Source organism: Ursus americanus, chromosome 3, assembly GCF_024610735.1.
Source record: "Ursus americanus isolate L20-20 chromosome 3, mUrsAme1.1.p, whole genome shotgun sequence".
NCBI lineage: Eukaryota > Metazoa > Chordata > Mammalia > Carnivora > Ursidae > Ursus > Ursus americanus.
In genome coordinates this window covers 73,373,985-73,396,357 of record NC_142129.1, presented here as the reverse complement: position 1 = coordinate 73,396,357, position 22,373 = coordinate 73,373,985, and the positions used below count along the sequence as shown (strand labels likewise).

Sequence of the window (22,373 nt, the reverse complement as noted above, 5' to 3'; positions counted from 1 at the left end):
AACCACTTTTAAAAATGGATTACACATTTTGCTACCTTCTTTAAAAAAGACTCTAAAGAATAATATAATCTTTATTAAGGACTTCACTCTGAATCTCTTTCTGTGAATATGTCCTTTGCAGTGGCTGCCCTTGAGGACTCTTGAGATGCATAGAGCTTCTTGCAACATGGCCCCAGAAAATAGCGTGTTTGAAGTTTTTTTGTCTGCTTTTGTATTCTGCTGCTGCTTCCTACCAAGTTATCTGTAATTTCTTACAACTCTGCCTGTTTCTAGCAGCTCTTTCCTTTGTGCTTCCTATCCTCACATGCTTATTATAATTGGCTGTGAACTAGGAAAGCAGATAAGTAAATTTATCATATGTTAAAAAAAAAAAAAAGGCAACCAGAGGCCTCAGTTAAGTAAGTGAGCTTTAGCACTCTGAACCTAACAGTCCAGTTGATGAATAATCAGAAAAAATGTCTATTCTTATGTTTGAACCTATGTAAAATGTTAGTATGATTGGCAGTATAATCTTTTAAATAACTTTAAATTGAGTGACTTACTTTCCTTGTTACTGTTTGCTTGAATATGCCTCGTGAGACTGTTCATACCTTGGCTACAGTGATTATATTTTTGGCTAAAACTCTTTCAGTAATGCTCTGTGTGGCAGAACTTTGGGTTTGGTCTTTGATCAACATTTTAATAGTTGTATTTTTTTGGAGCGGTTTCAGTGTCATTTTTAAGGATTGTTAAGAGCCCGATAGGTATTCATGATGGAGGTAGCATGATCATCTTTTCAGCAATTAGTCCTGGAGAAGCTTTTCAGCATTCATAGGTCATTATCTCTTCCCCTAGCTAAAATGGGTTCATACTCAACTTAGGGAGAACAGCTGTCCTCCACACATGTAATTTCCCTGCCTATCGTAACTTCCCTGCTTATCTTAACTTCACTGCTTATCTTCACTGCTAATTGATAAATGTCAGAAGCTCAGTTGAAAGGATGTTCATGGGGGAATATGTGAAGCTTATCCACTCATGTATTCAGTCTTACAAGTTTAGAAGTTATCTGAGTAGGTCCAAATCATCAGAAAGCAGCTGGGTATGTAGATAGCATTGCTTCACACACTCCTGTCACCAGTTGCTTTTTCACAATTGTGCATTGGTAAGATTCCATCAGCCTGTATTTGTGTGTCATCAGAAGAAACAGTCACAGAAGGTCTTCTTGAAATTGGTGTCAAGAACATTGTTTATTATGTCATGAAGTGTCTTCTTTTTGTGAAGATTTCTATGAGAAATAGCTGTCTTATTTTAGTGCCAAGAATTGTATCTCTAGGCAGTTGGTTTATTTATATCTACTGGACACAAATGTGTAACTGACAACTTCTTTTTTCTTACACAGCTTTAGAAATTTTAGTGTTAAATTTGTGGCCAAGCTCTAAAAGATATGTAGAACATGGGAGTAATGCATTTTGCATTATTCTTAGCTCTATTTTGCTTCCACATTTTTCATATAAATTATTATTGACTTAGAGTCTGCATACAGAAAGTGCACATAACATAAGTGTACAGGTCAGTGAGTTTTTGCAAAGAGGACACTATATTGTAACTAGCACTTATTAGGTCAAGAAAAAGAACATTACCCTTCATGTATTTAAATATTATGAAATTTTTCTCAAAAGTGTTTGTAGTTGTGAATATACATATACACTTACATCCTTTTTTAAACTTCTTTTATATTTTGATATTATAACAGATCATTAAATTTTTTTCCTTTTCTTTTTTTTGCTGATATATAGGCACAAAATCAACTTTTTAAAATATTTGTCTTGTAGTCTCACAAGATTTACTTATTCTAACAGATTTTCTGCAGTTTTTTAATTTTTAAAAATTTTGAATACAGTCATGTCCTCTGCTTGTTAAAAACTTCATGCCTTTGTTCTGTTGTGTTACTGCACGGCTAGGACCAGAGTATTGCAGAAAACATTAAAATTTTTACCATGAATTAGATATTTGCAATCAAATGTTTTTTCTGTCTATCAAAATAAACATAATTTCTCTCCCTTTTTTTCTGTTTATATAGTGAATTATGTTGATTGACTTCTGAAGGTTAAACTACTCTGGAATAAAAGCACTCATTTGTGCTGTATTATCTTTTTTACATATCTTTGCATTCAATGAGTTAATTCCATCTGGGATTTTCATGTATATGTTCATGGAAGAGATTTATCTGTAATTGTTATTTATTACAGTGTCCTTGTTTAGTTGTGTCATTAAGATTATCTGACCTTATAAAGCAAGTTGGGAAATATTCTTCAGTAGAAGAATTTGTATAACATTAGATTATTTCTTTCTTAAGCTTTTGAAAGAATTCACCAGGGAAGAAATCTGAACTGCTAATTGTCTTTGTGGGAAGTTTTTTAGTAACAGATTCAATTTATTTAATAGACACTGTATAATTCAGATTTCCTGTTTCTTCTTGAATCAGCCTTCAGTGAGTTCTTCATGTATATTATCAAATTTATTCTTAAGATCTTTAAAATATCCTCTTAATAACTTTTTATTTTTTAAAAAAGCTGTAGTAATTTTCCATTTTCTTTCCTGATATTGCTCATCTCTGTTTTTCCCATTTTTTTTTTCTTGGTAGGAGTTTATGAATTTTATGTATCTTTTCAAAAGTCAGCTTTTGGCTTTGTTAATTTTCTCTGCCATACATTTATTTCTTAATTCATTGATTTCTTTATTATTTCTTTTACTTTAAGTTACTGTTCTTTTTCTAATTTCTTGAGATGGGAGTTTAGGTCATTGTTTTTTAGCCTTTCTTCTTTTCTAATATATGCCTTTTAAATCTACAGATGCCCTTGTTTGGCATTATTTTGGGATTGCTCACAGGATTTGAAATGTATCTTTATTATTAATTAGTTTTAAATGTTTTTAAATTTCTGTTGGGGTTTCTTTTTTGACTCATGGGTTATTTAAAAATTTATTATTTAGGTTTCAAACAGTGGAGGATTTTCTATTTATTTTTAGATACTGATTTTTAACTCAATTCTACCATACTTAATAGAGAACATGCTCTGAAAGATTTCAGACTTGAAATTTTGTTTATGCTTGCTTTATGATATAACATGTGGTTAATTTTGATAAATATTTCATGTACATTTAAAAATATATATATTCTGTCATCGATTGCATGTTCTGTCTATATTGTATCTAAGTATGTTAATTGTGTTATTCATATCTTCTTTATCCTCACTAGTTTTTTTATATACTTAGTCTATCTAATTTTGAGAGAGATGCATTAAAGTCTGTCTCTGAGTGTACCTTGGTCTATTTCCTCTTTTAGTTCTGTCATTTTTGCTGTCAGTATTTTGTTGCTTTATTACTGGGTGTGTGCAGATTTAGAATTGTGATCTCTTGGGGCACCTAGATGGTGCAGTTGGCTGAATGTCCAACTCTTGTTTTCGGCTCAGGTCGTGATCTCAGGCTTATGAGATCAAGCCCTGCATCGGGCTCTGTTTCAGATTCTTTATCCCACTGCCCCTCCCACTCATATTCTCTCTCAAATAAATAAATCCTAAAAAAAGAAAAAAGAAGAATTGTGATCTCTTCCTAGGGGTTGGATTCCGTTGTCACCTTGAAATGTCTTTATCTTTAATACTGTTACTGCCTTAAAGTCTATTTTGTCTGTTATTAATATAGTTAAAACAGCTTTCTTTCAGTTAATGTTTGTATGAAGTATCTTTTTCCATCCTTAACATTAAATCTTTTTATCCTTAAATTTAAAGTGTCTCTTGTAGGCAGGATAGAATTGAGTTTTGGGTTTTATCTAATCTTTATTTAGAGTATTTAGTCCATTTACATTTAATGTTATTGTATTTGGGTTTTTAATGTTATTGTATTTTATTTTTAATGTTATTGTATTTTACTTTTTTCTCTTTCCTTGCCTTCTTATATATCAGTATTTTTTATTTATTCCACTATTCCAGTTTTTCTCTCAATGAACTTGTCATAAATTTTTTTTCTTGTTCTGTATATATGTTAGTTTCCTATCCTTTTGGCAGTTACTCTTGATTTATCACTGCGTAATAGAAATTTAACTGTCACTGCTTCTCCAGTAGTGTTAGAACCATTTATTGCTTCTCAGCCTGGACATTTTAAGTCTCCATATATTTTAAATTCTGCAAGATTCTTTTATTGCTGTACTTTATACTTGATATTTAAGCAGTACACATATGCATTTACCTACATATTTACCCTTGCCATTGCTCTTCCCTCAGGTTTGGAAAAATTTTGGCTGTTTTTATACTCCAGTTACATGTATGTTAAATTTTACCGGGCTCCACTTGACTTACATTCTTTCTTTTCTGTATCTTCTCTTCTTTATTATGTCTCTGCTTCAGTTTGTATATTTTCTATTGACTTCTTTTCCTTTTCATTAATCTTGTCTTCTACTGTTTCTCATCTACTGAGTAAATTAAAATTTGAGTTTTTAATTTCAGATAGCTTTAGAATTTTAATTTGATTCTTTTTAATAGATTCTAATCTTCTAAAAATGTGTATATTTTTATCTATATCCATCTTTTCCTGTCCTCCCTAGGTCATATTGATCATAGTTATCTTAAAGTTCTCATCACTAATTTAGAATATTTGTATCATCTTACATCTCTTTTTGTGTTTTCTCTCTTTCTCTCTTTGTCATGTAGTCTTATTTTTTGGCATATCTAGATTTTCTTTTTTTATTGAATGCCAGATAGTATGTATTAAATTTTTTCAGCGCTTTTGTTGTTCTTTAAGTGCTATTCTTTTTTTTTTTTTAAAGATTTTATTTATTTATTCGACAGAGATAGAGACAGCCAGCGAGAGAGGGAACACAAGCAGGGGGAGTGGGAGAGAAAGAAGCAGGCTCATAGCAGAGGAGCCTGATGTGGGGCTCGATCCTATAATGCCGGGATCACGCCCTGAGCTGAAGGCAGACGCCTAACCGCTGTGCCACCCAGGCGCCCCCTTTAAGTGCTATTCTACTTAGCCTTTTGTCAACCTTATGTCAAAAGTATTCATTGGAACATATAGTAGAAAAAGACCACAGAGGAGTAAACAGGTGGAATGGGGATCAATTGATGGGGATCAATTTGAAGAAAACGTGGTCAAGAGCATACTAGTGTCCGTGGCTCATAGTATAGGGTAGTACTCACTTTCCTTACTAATGTTAAATTCCTCTGGAAGATAGAGTGGTAGCTGATCACCTTCATCCAGTCAGGGATGGTGCTGAATCCAGGCTGTATTTCAACCCTGGTAAGTCTTGCTCAGCCTTTCATTTGCCCCTGACCATCCAGGGTTTTCAACCTAAGTTTGGTATATTTTCAGCACCCTTTCTCTGGTAGTCCTAAATTATTAGTTTGTCTTCTGGAACTACCAGATGCTTTATTCTGTTAATCAGACGCTTTCTGATTAGGATTTTAGTCTTCTGATGACAAGAAAGTGTTTGAGGCCTACCCAGGTCTCCTTCAAAAGCTTTCCTGGTTTTTCTGTTACCCACTAGCAGCCTTCTGTGGGAGTTAGACCCTGCCACACTCAGAATCGGCAGACATTCCTGGGTAAAAGCAACTATAGCAGTCCACTGATTTTTGAGCTTTCCTCTTTCTGGAGTCTTAACCTAATTCCTACTGTTTTAGCCACTCTCTGCAGGCTTCAAACATATGATTTCTGTAATTCCTCCCCCTTCTCCCAGTTTTTCTAGCTGTACTCTGTGAGAGCGCTGGTCTGCCATTATTTACTCCATCCTCCTTAGTTCATTCCCACATTTTTCATCTTCCTCCCCAGTTTTAATTTATGCAGCCAACTGATGGTATTTTATGTGCCCCCCTAAGCAATCTGAAGTCTTTTCTGGGATGGGATATATAAATAAATGTATTACCAATTATGTTGTAATTTAATTATCTTTTTGTCTTTTACTAGAATGTGAATTTCTCAAATACTAGAATCATAGTTTATTCAGCATCAAGTTTTTTTCCAGCAGTTTATCAAATGAGGTAATTATAACTAGTGAAGAATAATAGCCGTGGATGGACATTTCCAAAATAAGGCTAAAGGTTGAATTGAAGAATCATCATCACTTATTTTTTAAAAGTCATCCTAATGATTAATCTCTAATGATAGTAGAGTTTGTTTGGTTTTTTTTTTAAGATTTTATTTATTTATTTTACAGAGAGAGACACAGCCAGCGAGAGAGGGAACACAAGCAGGGGGAGTGGGAGAGGAAGAAGCAGGCTCCCAGCGGGAGCCTGATGTGGGGCTTGATCCCAGAACCCTGGGATCATGCCCTGGGCCGAAGGCAGACGCTTAACGACTGAGCCACCCAGGTGCCCTGATAGTAGAGCTTTAAATATCTAAAAGCTTCAGTGGTAGAATTTGCTTTCTTTTGAATGGAGTTACTCTAATTGAAATTTAACGTGAAAAAACATTAATCTCTTCCAGTGTTTGAATAATAGTTAAAAAAAAAAAAGTGAGGCTGAACTAAACAAATATATATTTTTTGGTATTTCCTTACCAAAGCAATCTACTTTAATTTTCAATTTTATAGAAGTTATTTCACAAAAATAGGTAAAAAATATAAAAGGCATAATGTTTTGAAATATTAACTATAAGATAGAAAATGCACAAAATGAACACTTTTTTTTTTGCATTAAATGAAATGACATTGTCTATTTTTCCTGGTAATGGTGATTGTCCTTAGAAGAGGATAAGATAACAGTATCCCTCATATATTCAGATTTAACATTTGATTTTGGAATTTTAAGTTTCTCTTAGTATTTACAGTTATAAAGTACATCTTTTGTATTTCAGATGAAGTCTCAAAATTAATATTAAAAATATAACTTAAGGGACACCTGGGTGTCTCAGTTGGTTAAGCGTCTGTCTTCGGCTCAGGTCATGATCCCAGGGTCCTGGGATTGAGTCCTGTATCGGCTCCTTGCTCAGCGGGGAGCCTGCTTCTCCCTCTGCCTGCAGCTCCCCCTGCTTGTGCTCCCTTTCTCTTTCTGACAAATAAAGAAATAAAATCTTAAAAAATATATATGTTAAAATTTTAATAAAATTAAAAACAAAAAACATCTCTGCTTAACATCTGAGGAAAATCCATTGATTTATGTCATGCATACAGAATATGCTTTTGGGAGGAAAAATATTAGATAAGCATTTATGACTATTAATGAAAATTCTTTAATTTAATTGAAGCAATTTCTATTTCAATCAGATTTGTTTTATAGTTAAGCCTAACATTGCTAGAATTGAAACCCAAATATATCTAGTTTCAAAACCTATGCTTTCCTCTTATGTGCTTCCTTCAGTGTCTGTGGCTACATATGAACTAGTTGTAAATCGTGTGTGGTATATGTGTTTGTATTTGAGCCATAGAATCAGAAAATGGGAATCTTTGTTTTCTTAGCATTTCTGGTGTTCATAAACCATGATTGCTACCTCTTAAGTCCTTTAAATAATCAGTTTACATGCAGACACTTGAAATTTTTGCCTCTTTTCTCTATGCTTAGATATTATTCAGTGAAATGCTGGTGTTCTAAAAAGAAAGGGGATATGTGCAAACATTTAGTAATTTTTGTGTAAGTTGAAAATTCAACACTTTCTGTATGCTGTCTCTTTTAAACTTCACAATAATTTGGTAATTGATTACTGAGGAAACTGAGGTTCAGAGAGGTTAAGTGTCTTGACAGGAATGGATAACAGCAGAGCCAGGTGTGAATCCAGGGCCTTCTGATATTAAAGTCCCTGTTCTTCCTGTTGCTGTAGTGCTGCTGTATCTAGTTTACTAGATAGTTTACCAATGTTAAAATATGTTATTGAATAAAGAGCATTTGGATTCCAGAAGGATTGGTTGTCCAAGGGTATAAAGTATTCTTCATTAAAATGTTTTTAATTGGGAGGTCTTTTGTATAAGAGATTTAATGAGTTAATTTATGTTAAGATGGGAAGTTTTCTTGGTTTCATAGCTTTCTAATTTTAGATGTTTATTTTTATTTTTTTGGAAAATTTTGTCTTATCCTTTGTTTTTTTTAAGATAGTGCACCTAATGTTATTTTTCATGTTGAGCAATCTGTTGTCATCAGTCTGCTTATGTAGCAATACAAGGTGTTAATTATATAGTATCTCATCCTTAAAGTACTTAGATTAACAATTCTCTTTAAAAGGCATTTTGTCAACATATAGTAGTATATCATCAGTTCTTGATGTACTGTGTTGGCTAACTGAACATAATAAAATACATAAATAAATAAATATAATTAAAACAGTGCACTTCACAGGTGTTTAATAAAAAAATTTAAAAATAGGGGCGCCTAGGTGGCACAGCGGTTAAGCGTCTGTCTTTGGCTCAGGGCGTGATCCCGGCATTCTGGGATCGAGCCCCACATCAGGCTCCTCTGCTAGGAGCCTGCTTCTTCCTCTCCCACTCCTCCTGCTTGTGTTCCCTCTCTCGCTGGCTGTCTATCTCTGTCGAATAAATAAATAAAATCTTTAAAAAAATTTTTTTTTAAATAAAAAATTTGGTCAGTACAGGTGGGGAAAATATTTTAAAATACACTTTTCTCTTTCCTTTTAGTTTTTACATAGGGTTAAATTTTTTAAAATAGTAAACACTATAATAAGAGACTTTTAGGCTACCATTTCAGAGAAATTTGTTGACTTTTTTTCCCTGTGTTGCAATAAAACTTCATTTATAAAAACTGGCAACAGGTTGGACTTGGCCTGTGATAGTAGTCTGCAGACTCCTCCTAAGAGGATATGTGTAAAGAATTTTTTTTTATTATAGAAAGATTAAAATTATAGAAAAATTAAAGGTGAAATACACATGATTTTTGGGAATTCATTACTTTCATAATACTCAAAAAAAAGGCAAAATTGTTGATTCTAATTTTGAGTTTCTGGTATAAAATATAAGAAAGGAAATAAGCTATTATCTACAGTTACTGATTTACATTGTATTTGGCATAAATTGTATCCTGTTTCCCAGCAGCCATCTCCTTGTTGATTATTGATGATGAATATTATATTAATGGCAGAAGATAGTTACCTGCCCCTTTGACTGCTAGCAGCAATAGACATTATAAGGAATTCTATAATTTTGGTGTGAATAGTGGAAAGAATCCTATCTCAGGATTTGGATAGTTATGTTCTACTTAAAAATATCACTTATGAATGACTTTTCTGAAATCCTTTTAGTTTTGAAATGTGATGATTCTAGATGTTTTTATGTACTTTGGTTATCTTCAGGTATAATTCTGTGGTAAAGAGATATAATGGTAGGTAAGAAAATCTGTGTATAGGTAGGAAAATCTGTTTTGTGTGAAATTGATGGTTTTATTTATTTATTTATTTTAAGAGGGAGAGAGTGGCAGGGGTGGGGGGGGGGAGGACAGAGAGAAAGGGAGAGAGAGAATCCTAAGCATGCTCCACACCCAGCCCAAAGGTGGGCTCCATCTCACAGCCCTGAGACCATGACCTGAGCCCAAATCGGGTTGGATGTTCAACCGACTGAGCCACTCAGGCACCCTGGAGTTTATGGTTTTTGAAGCATGTTTGCTTATTGTAAGGGGATGGAAGTATATTTTTTCCTTCTTGATCACTCTGCATATATATGAATGTATATGTATATATTACTAATGCAAAGCCTTAAATATTAAAGGTGGATTTCCACTTTTTAATAGTTTCTTTCCAATTATGTAGAAATTTAACAGAGTAATATTTTTAAATTTTGTTGTCACATTTTTACTTTTTAATTATTTATATAATTACAAATCTATGACTCATGGGAGGAATTAATTTAATATGGTGTAACGAAGATTTTTTTAAACATAGTTTTGGTAACTCTCATTTTTCTTGGTATGTTGCCAAAGTAAAAAAGGTAGTTCATGCTATCTTAGGTTCAAAGGTTTTATTTGCATTCTTTTCTATTTCTGACCTACCAACAATTTTCTTTGGGCATTGAAAGTGGAAAAGAGAATCTGTTTAGACAGAAACATTTCAAAAACTGTGCTTGATTATATGACCTTTTTATGTACATTTTTGAATTTTTAATTCTTATGTAAAAGCTGTTACTTAGACTTGATTTGATATTTTTAGACATTCATCAAATTGTCATTTCATTATTTTAAAATCAGTCTTCTTCAGGAAATAGATGACTAATATTAATGTCATCATTATCAGGAAATAGCTCAGCATCTGGGAGATATTTTTTTAGATGTATTGAAATTCTTTTTACCGGTTTGGTTTTTATAGCACATCTTGGCTAGTTACTGTGTTATGGAGGAAAAGATTCTCATTATTTTGGCATAATGGAGCTAGCTACATGATTCTGGAGAAATAAGTGTTGAGTGGGAAGACTTGGCTAGCTAGAAGTAAAACATGGATTCTAAGGAACTAAGTTACCTTCTGAAAATTTGTAGGAGGAGAGTAGGATATAAATGATGAAGCAAAGGCAGGAAACGTTCTTTTTGTTCCTTATCAACCTTGATGTAATAGAATATTTAAAATGCTTTCTCACCCTTAAATATCTTCATGCTTGGAAATAACAGAACTTGTGTATAAAGGTATGCTTTAGGGTATTTGGACTTTGTTTTTATTTTTGTTTTTATTTTTATTCAGGTGTTGGATTAAAAGTAATTTAGTGCTATGAGATTTACCATTTTAGGTTTTTGTCATGCAAATAGTGTCTTCTGTAGAAATACAAGGTACTGATAACATGATAAAAAAGACGCAAGTAGTTTATTGACTATTGATTGATGTGTGTATGGCTCTTGGTGCTACAAAAATATATGTATTAATATCCATGGCTTTTCTTCCCGTTATAGTTTACAATGTAGATAATCTGTTAGGATTTTGTATTATTCCTGGAGGACAATAGTGACTAAAATCTTATCAGATTGTTATAGTTAGAAATCGAATATTCAGGGGCACCTGGGTGGCTGGGTTGGTTAAGTGTCTGCCTTCGACTCAGGTCATGATCCCAGGGTCCTGGGATAGAGCTCCTCATCGGGCTCCCTGCTCAGTGGGGAGCCTGCGTCTCCCTCTTCTTCTGCCTGCTGCTCCCCCTGCTTGTGCTCTCTCCCTCTGTCAAATAAATAAATAAATAAACAAATATCTATTAAAAAAAGAAATTGAATATTCAAACCTAGTTCTTTTTGATGAAAGAAGTACTATGTTATTTTTATCTTTAAGTAAAATTTTCATTTCATTTCACTGATGTGCATTATGATCTTAAATGCCATAATTTTTTAAAGCAATAGATTACTTCTGCCTTAAATGTGATTGTAGAGTCAGACTTCCTATTCCATTCTACCTAATGAAGATTGGAGGGAAATATTAAAACGTTCCAAAATTTCCTTTTATTTAAGTCAAAAACCAGACTAGGGGTTTTGTTTATTCATTTTAGGAACACTTTTCAATCTCTTACTACAGAATAAGAACATTATACTTATTTATTCTTATTGAAAGTTTGCTAAGGATTGGCAGGATTTTTCTCCTGTATATCGTCAGTGAGATGGACATAGGAAAGAAAACAAGTTTTCAAGTCCCTGTTTAACCTGGTTTATCTTCTTTTTGTTTCTATTGATTTACTCATGCATTACATCTGATGTTTATCTAACTTGACTATCTTTTAGGTACCAGAGACCACTTCATCAGTGCTACTTCTTTCTTAGCTGTTCTTATTTTTTCTTTACATAATGGCTTCCGCCTTTAAGTCCTAGTTGTAGTTGTAGATAGTACTATGTACTGAATGTTAATCCAGCTCTGTCAAGGTTATTTGCCCTGACCAAAGAGGACTGAAAGTTATTTGAATAATTATTTTCCCAGTGCTCTCAAGAATATATAATTACTACCATTCTAGTTACCAAAGAGAAAAGTTATTTCATTACATACAAAGAATGCCTTAGATAGTGGTTCTCAAAGTGTTCTCCTGGACCCTCACCGCTTCAGAGGTCCAAAAGGTCAGAAATTATCTTCTTAACAGTTCTAAGACAGTATTTGCCTTTTTTGTTCCCATTCTTTAATGAGCGTACAGTGGAGTTTTCCAGAGGATACATGGTGTATAATATTAAAATAGATTGAATACAGAAGCAGATATGAGGATTTATTCTCTTCTATTCAACAATAAATTAAAATATGTGCAAAGAGACACAACAGTGCTATTCTTGCTAATTTTTTGTTGTTTTGGAAAAGATACATTTTATAAAATAATTTATGCTAACATGTAATAAATTGTTCTGTTTGTAATTAATAAATGGGGCAGTCTTCTCTTTGCACAGTTCCAATATGTACTATTTCAGTTACTACAATTCAGTTAATACCAGGCCTATAATAACACAGTTCCAGTTTGACTATCATGGTATATGAACTGTGAGTAATTGCATAAAATAAAATTTTGTTGCTGGCACCTTAGCCTACAAATCACTGTGTTAATAACAAATGCACATCATGATCAGTGACCAGTCAGATCACTTCCTTCTAAGCCTGCCTAGCATTGGTCACTATTCATGTGCTATTAGTTCACACACAGAAATCAAAACCTGTAGTTGTGTTGCTTCCTTGTGTCTTGGTGATAAACCCACATGATGTTTTATAAAAATGGATAATTGAAAGACTGAACTGACCAACAAAGATGAAAATGTGGTGAAGAAATGGAAAGTGCTGACAGTGGAAGTGAAATTTGGATTGAACTTAAGTGGAATTATAGAAGAAATAGTTAATCACAAGAGCACCTGGGTGGCACAGTCAGTTAAAGGTCTGACTCTTGCGTTTGGCTCAGGTTGTGATTTCAGGGTCCTGAGATGGAGCCCTTGAGATTCTCGCTCTCCCTCTGCCCCTCCCACTGGTGCTCTCTTTCTCTAAAATAAATAAATCTTAAAAAAAAAAAAGGAAAGAAAGAAAGAGTTACTCATGGGAATACTGACACTGCTGCTGTTCAAGGGTATTTAGGTATGTAGCCAGAGGAATTTAGTGAAGGTGAATATATTGATATAAATGAACAGAGTGGTTATGACAAAAAGGAGGTCCCAGCAGGAGTGGTGCTGGCAAGCCACTTCACATTATATGGCCTCTCCGAGATTTTCACAGTTGAAAGCGCAAAGGATAAAATGTTGGAAACTGGTCCAGACTTAGAAAGGAGTAATTTGCCAAGGCATAGAAAATATGCTCAGTCCATATTTTAAGTTATACAGTAAGAATGCAAGCACTGTTCAAACTACTGTTGGTAAATTTTTTTACAAAGAAAACCCTTAAATTCTCAATATTTCTAATGTTTTAAATTACAGTGTACTATATAAATGTTTTACTGTTTTTTTTTTTTTCAATCTCCCTACACATCATAACTGGCAAGGAAGAGAGTTTTTAGTGTAGAGTTTTTAGATGTAATCATATAAACAAATCTCTTTATATTACCCTCTATACTTTTCTCCTTTATTTTCTATCCTGATTGAATAGTATAACCAACAAGCCTAAAACGTAAGAGTTTGTACTCCTTTATCTCCTTCATAGTTTACATTCCTAATTACTTAACAGCTCTCATAGTTTTCCCCATTGCTTCTTTCCTCACTGATTGTCCATGCTTAGGCACTCATTTGTCACCCTTTATAGGGTATGACTATAAAAGGATGGCATGAAGGAATTGCTTGAGATGGCAGAACTGTTCTGTATTGCAACTTTCATGGTGGTGACATGAATGTTGTTACATGTTAACAATCATAAACTTTTTTTTTTGTCTTGCCATGGTATTGGCATGTAAATGTTTCTTTGCTATTCCTTCAAAGAAGGGCTTACAAATAAATCAACAAGTACTTACTGACAGCAGTGTTCAAGGCATTGTCCCCTGTGCTGAAGCTGAGGAAGATATAAAAGTGCAGAAGATATGTTTTTGCACATTTATACGTATGGCCCTGAAGGAATTTGTATTCTAATAAGATAGATACTACAGATAATAGCAGTAAGATCAACTGTAATTGTCTCTTAAAGGGCCATACAAACAAAATGCTTGTGCTAGGAATGTGCAGGAGGATAATTCTTCATTGAAGATATGGCATTTGAGCTAAGTCTTGGAAAGTGCATTGATTGTGACTCAAAAATAGAGACAAAGGACATCTGATAAGAAGGAAAAATATAGCATACTTTACAGATACGTAATTTTTCCTTTTTATAAAGCTCATAAAAACTTTGGATCTGTACTTCATGCATACTTGCAACCTGTTTCATTTAATTTTGTGCTCTAAAACTTTTAAAAGCATTTGGGTCTGACACTTAAATTTCTTATAAGCACTATTGTAGCTTTTGAGTTTTTGGATTTAATAATTTAGGTCATTTTAAAATTCTGATTTTAATGTCTGTGAAGACAGTGAGCTACTCATAAATCTTACTGCATTCAATAGATAGTAAATATATAACTGAAAGCCTGATATTTATGTAAAATTTTCTATTCACAGAGTAAATTTGAATGGAGTTTTCAGTAAATATAATACTTACATTTTTATATTTCCCCAAATTGCTTTCTTTTCATTTTTCCTACTTAGGTGAATGAATCAACTCTTTTTTTTCCACAGGTTTTCTGTGAAGACCCTGATTGATCGGTCCTGCTTTGAGACAATTGATGATTCTTCTCCTGAATTTAACAATTTTGCAGCCATTTTGGAACAGATTCTAAGTCACCGGCTAAAAGGTAACAGAATTAATGTATTTTTCATCTCACAGCAGCTTTCTTTTTTAGAAGCTTGAGATTTTGGAATCCATACAGTCTGGTACGATTTAGATAATAGCCATATTGCATCTTGAGAAACATAAAACTGGTTTTAGAATGCCTTATCTTCTGACCTATCCTTTGTCCCTGGAAATGAATTTCTGTTCTCCGATTTATGCCTGTTTCCAGGGTGCATTAAAAGTGTTGAGTGCATTTGTGTCACATACAGGAAGCAGAGTCACTTTCTGTAAGTAATTAAAATGAAAACTTAAATTGAGAGGTAGCCGGTCTTCAAAGGTTACTAGATGGTATTTTAACCAACTTACAAAGAAGCATCCAGGCATTGAGTTTGTTTGCTTAATCCCTACTTCATTAAACTTTGGGATCATTGAAAAATTTTTCACCATAAATAGTTAAAAGAGGTATGTAAAAAAAATATGCTCAACTGTGGTTTCAAAATAAATCAGTAAATATATTTACATTAGAAAGATAAATCTCTTAAAATTTAAAAGGTCAGATGGGAGCTGTGGTCTCTCAGAATTATAAAATATGTTTACTTTAAAAATACCTGTAAAATATAGATAACACCAAAAAATATTATGTAGCATAACTCTTAGTAGTAATAAATAATAACTTTATCACATTAATCCCATTATCTTGTCTTCCTAAAGGAAACTTGATCATCAGATGTTTTAACTCAACTTTTTATTATCTTTACTATCTTAATGGTATAGTTTCAAATGAGTAATCTGCTTTGGTAATATAACTTATGAGAATCCCAAATTTAAGCTAAAGGATAATTCTCTTCTGTGCTTTTTGATGCTGAAAGCCTCAAGTTTTACCCCTAAGTGTTTAAATCAGTTGAGGAGTCCTGTGAGCCTATAACAAAGGGTTGAATTTAATTACATGGGAAAACAAAATCTGGATTCAGTCAGCCCTTTGCAATTTAAAATGAGGTCCATAAAATCACTGATGCTTTTCGGTTAAAAGTTTGTTATTTTGCATTTAAAAAGTTATGCTTTTCTTACTTTGGTCCTCTGTATTTCTTAAATTTTCTGCCATTAATGTTACCTTTTATAAGAAAATAAGTTTTTATAAAAGCAAAGGATAGGAGAGTATTTTGAGATATTGTCTGGGTTACTATATTGTGTGGTGATAATATTTAAATATTTTACATATAAATTTATAAATAATACATGATTAAAAAACACATGCAACACAGTAGACCTTGATGTATCTTAATGTTCACAAATATTTTATCATAGAACTTCAATTCCCTTGATTCAGTATACCATTTAGCATATGATTCACTCACAAAATACATAAGCAGCTATCAGCAGAAAACAGGCCATGTTGAGATATCCATGCTGAGTGATTGGGCAGACTCATGAACACATATGTGGACTCCTGCACACTAGCCTGCCATCTTCTGAGTCCTGCCTCAGCAAAATCTAGATAATAGACCTTTAGAATTACTTAACAGTGGGTGTCATTTCTGAGAAGCCAGTGAACTACCATGTTGAAAATAGAATCCCTAGTTGATTTATGGATAAGAATTCCACTAGTATGACTAAGACAGTAAGAATGATGATACAGTGGAATTTGTGTTAATTTTTTAAGTTAAGTAAAAATAATAATTTAAAATATGCTTTTAAAAAAAGTTCCTGTAAATTGACTAATGTGGTCACTGTGATTAGTATAGATATGAATCATGAAATGATTTTTAACTTTTGAGATGAAGTATTTTAAAGACTCAAGTGTCTACAGACTTCCATATTATTTTAGTGTTCTAGACTATAACAAATTGCTTTTACTTTTGGCAGGGTTATATGATTATTTTTATAGTACACCTAAAATTTAGTGTATAACAACTAATTTTTTCAATATTTGTCTTTTAAAAGTACAAATTTAAAATGTATAACTTTGTGGGTCTGTGAGATTTACTTTTCTCCAGCTACTTTTTATTTTTCAAATAAAAGGGCATTTAGTTTACATATTAAATTTTTCAGAGAAAGATAAAATCCACCCCCAGGCACAAAATAGTCTGTATTGATACAGGTAAAGTGGAAAACTTGAAACAGTTATTTCTTTATTCATTGTAAAAGTCCCATAATTGAAGAAAACGAGGCTTTTAAAATGACATACATTAATCCTGTTTATAGTTATTGCTCAATAAAATGATGATCTTACTTTCCTGGAATATAGCTAAGAATTAGGAACTAATCACAAAATATAGAATTCAAAGAGACCTCAGTTCAGATCTTCACTAATTTTTGGACTTTTATTTTTTTTAAAGTATCATCCTTCTCTCCACCTCATCTGCACCTGCCCTAATAAAAGCAGCTGTAGATGCTGGGTATATAATAAGTGGAATGTCTTGTTGAAGCAGATTGGGGAAATGGGGCATTTTACCTGCTCAGCAGCAATTGTACCTGACCCTCCAACTCCATAGCGCCACATCAGGTAGCACCATGAATTGCAGGTTAAAAATTATTCTAGGCTCTCTCCTGAAGCAAGCCACTCAAAAGATAGTTGTGATTGGTGGGCATACAGTCTTGGTTTTAATACTTTTGATGTGTTGGGACTTAGGATAGTAAAGCAATTCATCACATTTTGGGGCAGTTTGGATTATTAGAAAAATCTTATGTAAATAAAGCCAACCTATCTCAGTCTGCTTTGATCTGTTTCCTGCCACTTTTTTTCAGTTTTGAGCCTAATAAACATTAAAAGATTGCTATTATATAACCTTTTCTCCTCAGTCCCCCTTTGTTCTAGTAGTGTATCTGTAGTTCCTTCAACGTCCGGAACCACCACTATCTTACTCTTCTGGTTTATCACTGGTTTATTAGTATTGCTCTTAAAATATGATACTCAGAACTGAGTAAGGTGCTTCAGAGAGGTGAACTCTGTATTAGTTCAGAATTTAAGATTACATTGACATTTTTATTCCCATGTCACACTTTTGGTTTACATTGAAATTAAGACCAAGTCAAATCTCATAGTTTTTTAAAAATTAAACTATTTATTATTTAATGTCTTAATTAGTTCTCTAATAAATTAGTTGCCTGTGTACAAGTTTGATAGGGATAAATACAGTATTATTTCCTTTGTTATCCACTTTAGAGATGGATGAGATGACTATAAAAAATTAATTTAGGAGAAATTCTAAAGATGAAACGAATGTACTTTTCCCTATTTCTCTCACTAAGTATATCTAAAACCCTGGACATTATTATATAAAACAAAAGAAGACTCCAAAAGGTAGAAGAAGGGACACTTTCTAGGGACTGTAAACAGACTATGGGAATGACTTGATGGGTTCTTTGAATTTTCTGATTTTCCTTGTATATCCAAGACTGGATAAGCCAGTAGACTATAAACATCAGCAGGTACAGAAAGCAAGGCAAAAGACTTTTATTTTTATTTTTTAAAAGATTTATTTATTTATTTTAGAGAGAGCATGAGCAAGAGGTGCAGAGGGAGACGGAGAGAGAATCTCAAGCAGACTCCACACTGAGTGTGGAGCCTGATGCAGGGCTCAATCTCATGACCCCAAGATCATGACCTGAGCTGAAACCAGGAGTCAGATGCTTAACTGAGTCATCCAGGCGCCCCAAGGCGGAAGACTTTTAGATATTCCCTCCTCTACTTTAGACAAATGCCACAGAAAAAGTGTGGTACCGCCGCCACCCGGGCCAGAAAAAACTAAATGGGGAACTTAGAATTCCCTCCTCATGAGATGTAACAGAGTGTCCCACCACCACCATCAGAGTGGTATCAGAGAGAGCCAAGCAGAGAACTGGGACTTCTTCCTTCCTGGCTGGTTGTGAGCCCTCTCTTCCCATTTTACCTCACACCCCCACCATGTTATTGATGAGCCTGGACTTCCATTCCCACCCAGCAGTAATAAGGAGTCATTTCCCTGCCATCCTGAGGTTGTATCAAAAGAGACCTGTTGGAGACTTATGTCTTTCACCATCACCCAGCAGTAACAAGGCAATTCCCAGTGCATTGTCAATAGAGACCATGTAGAAAGCCTGGACTTCCACCTCTACCTAGCAGTAATGAGGACTCCCCATACTCAAATGTCAGTGGAGGCCAACTAGGAAAAGTGGACTTCTCCCTCCACTTGGCAGTAGTGAAGTGGTGCCCCCTACTTCTGCCCTTCCCCTGCTAGAACTGTCATAGAAAGCCAGTGAAAACAGAAGTTTTAAATAAGGTCCTGAGACTTATAATGTGAACATGTCCAGGTTTCATTTGAAGATCACTCGTCATACCAAGAACCAGGAAGATCTCAAATTGAATGATGAAGACAATCAATAGATATCAACATTGAGATGACGGAGGTATTAAGTATTAGTGACAAAAATCATAAATTGGTCATGATAAAAATGCTTCGATGAGCAGTTACAAATGCTTCAATGAGCAGTTACAAACATGCTTGAAACAATTGAAAAGTAGATAACATCACCAAAGAAACAGAAGATATAAAGAAGAACCAAATAGAAGTTCTGTTATGAGAATTACAAAACCATAATAAAAAACTCAACAGATAGGCTCAACAGGAAGATAGAGGGGACAGAGGAAAGAGTCATTGAACTAGAAGACAGAAAAATTTTTTAGTCTAAACAACAAAGACTAAAAATAATCTAAAACTAAAAAGTGGACTTAAAAAAAATAGGGCTGCAGGGACCTGTGGAACTATAACAAAAGATCTAACTCTTTTTTCATCAGAGTATCTCTGAGAGATGAGCTAAAAATATATGGCTGAAAATTTCCCAAATTTGTCAAGAAATGTAAACATACAGATTTGAAAAACTGAGTGAATCATAGTGTAAATCCAAAGAAGACACATTATAATTAAACTTTTGAGAAATAAAGACAAAGAGAAAATGTTGAAAGTAGCAGGAGAAGTGTTACACCCTGTCTTAAGGGAAAAACAATTTGAATGATAGCAGATCTCTCATCAGAAACCATGGAAGCACTTCTTTCAAGTGCTAAGAGAAAAATGCCGTCACAGACTCCGATATCTAGCAGAATTATCCTTCACTAATAAAGGGAAAATCTAGACATTCTCAAGCCAAGGAAAACTAAGGAATTTTTTGCCCATAGACTGGCTGAAGAACTGTCTTCAGGCAGAAATGAGATGATAAAAGAAGCAAGAAAAAACGTAAATACAATAGGCTTTCCACTTTATTTTTTAGTTTTCTATTCCCTCTGTTTTTCATTTCTCTGTTTTCCTTTTCTTGTCTTCCTGTGGGTTACTTGAATGTTTTTTAGAATTCCATTTTTGTCTATGTATATTGTTTTTGAGTGTATCTCTTTGTATAGATTTTTTAAGTGGTTGCTCCAGGTACTACTTTGTATATCCATAATTTATCACAGTCTATGAATGTCATCATTTTCCAGTCTTAAATTTAAAAGCCATACCTTTCTTCATTTCCCTTCATTCTCTGCCCATTGATAATATAATTGCTTTAAGAAATTAAAAATAGAACTATCCTATAATCCAGTAATCACACTACTGGGTATTTATCCAAAGAATACAAAAACAGTAATTTGAAAGGATATATGTATCCCTATGCTTATTGTAGCATTATTTACAATAGCCAAATTATGGAAGTAGCCCGTGTTCATCGATAGATGAATGGATAAAGAAAAATGTGTATATTGGGACACCTGGGTGACTCAGTCAGTTAAGCAAGCATCTGCCTTCAGCTCCTGTCATGATCCCAGGGTCCTGGAATTGAGTCCCACATCAGGCTCCTTGCTCAGCAGGGACCCTGCTTTTCCCTCTGCCTGCTGCTCCCTCTTCTTGTTCTCGCTCTCTATTTCTCTCTCTCTCTGACAAATAATTAAAATCTTTTTTAAAATGTGCCACACGCGCGCGCGCACACACACACACACACACACATGGGCACACACACACACAGGCACACATACACACACACAATGGATATTATTTAACCGTAAGAAAAAATGGAATGCCTGGGTGGCTCAGTTGGTTAAATGTCCAACTCAGTTTCAGCTTCGGTCATGATCTCAGCGTGGTGAGATTGAGCCCTGCCAGAAGATTTTCTTTCTCCCTCTGACCCTCCCCTTGCCCCCGCTTGTGCTCAAGCTATGGCTCTCTCTGTAAACAAACAAACAAACAAACAAAAATCTTGCCATTTACAAAAACACGGATGGGGCTAGAGAGTATGGTGCTAAATAAAATAAGTCAAGGGAAAGACAAATACTATATGATTTCACTCATGTGAAATTTAACAAAGAAAACAAGAGAACATAGGAAAAACAAAGAGACAAACCAAGAAATAGACTTTTAACTATCTATGGAGAACAAGCAGATAGTTACAGTGAGGATATGGTGGTGGGGAGATTAAGAGAAAATTATCATGAGGAGCACTGAGTAATATACAGAATTATTGAATCACTGTATTATATACCTGAAACTAATATAACACTGTATGCTAACTATACTGGAATTAAAATAAAAAACTTAAAAAATACATATAATTGCTTTAAATATTTCCCCTACAAAAGATTAGAACCACATTTGACTGTTATAATTTTTGTTTCTACCATTAAATATAACTGAGAATGCTCAAGAGGAGACGGCCAGCCTATTTCAGGTTGCTAATGTGTCTAGCACAGAGTCTGGGACGTACAAGACAAGGAAACTTACCTGCTGTGTCATTTCTTGGCTTCCAAGATCTCTAGCCAGTCTTCCTTTTATTCTCCATTTTTGGAATATTCTCATACTTGTTTTATATGTAATTCCCAGAGTTTGTAGTTGTATTTACCAAAAGGAAAGTGCATCTACTTTATCTTGTCTGGAACCAGAATTCTCCTTTAATTTTTTAATGTTAAGAATTACATCAATAGTTTTCTTAATGTTAAATCATCCATATATTCTTGAGCCTCATCTATTGTTTTAATGTACTTGGCCAGATTTAGAATTTAGTTTACTATTACTGTAGGAGTTTTGGTTCTTTGTAATTTCTCTGTTTTGTACTTGTTTTGGTTTTTGTTATCAAATTATATTATCTTCAGTAAATGAATCAGAGGTGTTTTATCTTTTTTAACTCTTTGTAAGAATTTTCCATAAGTTTGGAATTGTCTCTTAAGATAGATTTTGCCAGTAAAAACCCTGGGCCAGGTGGAGTATGTATGTGCTTATAGGTCTCTTTACGTTGTTGACAACTTCTCGTCTATATTATTTTCCACTATCAGTTTTTTCTTTTCTGTGCCCTCTTAATTATTTAATCCCTTGTTAGTTGCAATTTTTCCTTTCAATGTACCACATTTAAAATAGCTAAATTTATCTAAATGGTTTTAAAAAGTTGAAGCTTATTAAAGAGCTCTAAAGACTAAAACTTACAGCACATATTCATCTTTATTTGTTTTATGTTTTAGAACATTCTTCTGTTTATGCTTTAAAACTGAGATTCTGTTTTTTTAAAAAAAACTTATACCCTACCCTCATTATTTGTGAACCATTTTCCCCCTCTTCTGAAGGATATGATGTGTTTCGTTAATGTTGCTGTTAAGGAATGAAAATTCCATCAGCGGATACCTGGTGCTATTATCCTCCATGCAGTTGTAGGCCAGTTGGTCCCCTTTTGCATTCCTAATATTATTAGTTCTTTTTCTCTTATTTTCA

At 33.7% G+C, this 22,373-nt stretch overlaps 1 protein-coding gene across 5 annotated transcripts in view; it reads left to right on the top strand.

Annotated features, from left to right (window-relative positions):
* Positions 1-22,373, top strand: part of RUNDC3B (RUN domain containing 3B) — a 133,414-nt gene that overhangs the window by 4,108 nt on the left and 106,933 nt on the right. For all 5 annotated transcript variants that reach the window (XM_087861110.1, XM_045793334.2, XM_045793332.2 and 2 more), the window contains exon 2: positions 14,577-14,692. Coding sequence is in view for 4 of the 5 variants with exons in the window: in XM_045793334.2 (XP_045649290.1) it covers positions 14,577-14,692 (116 nt within the window). In the remaining variant the exon portion in view is untranslated. The remainder of the gene's footprint in view (positions 1-14,576; positions 14,693-22,373) is intronic.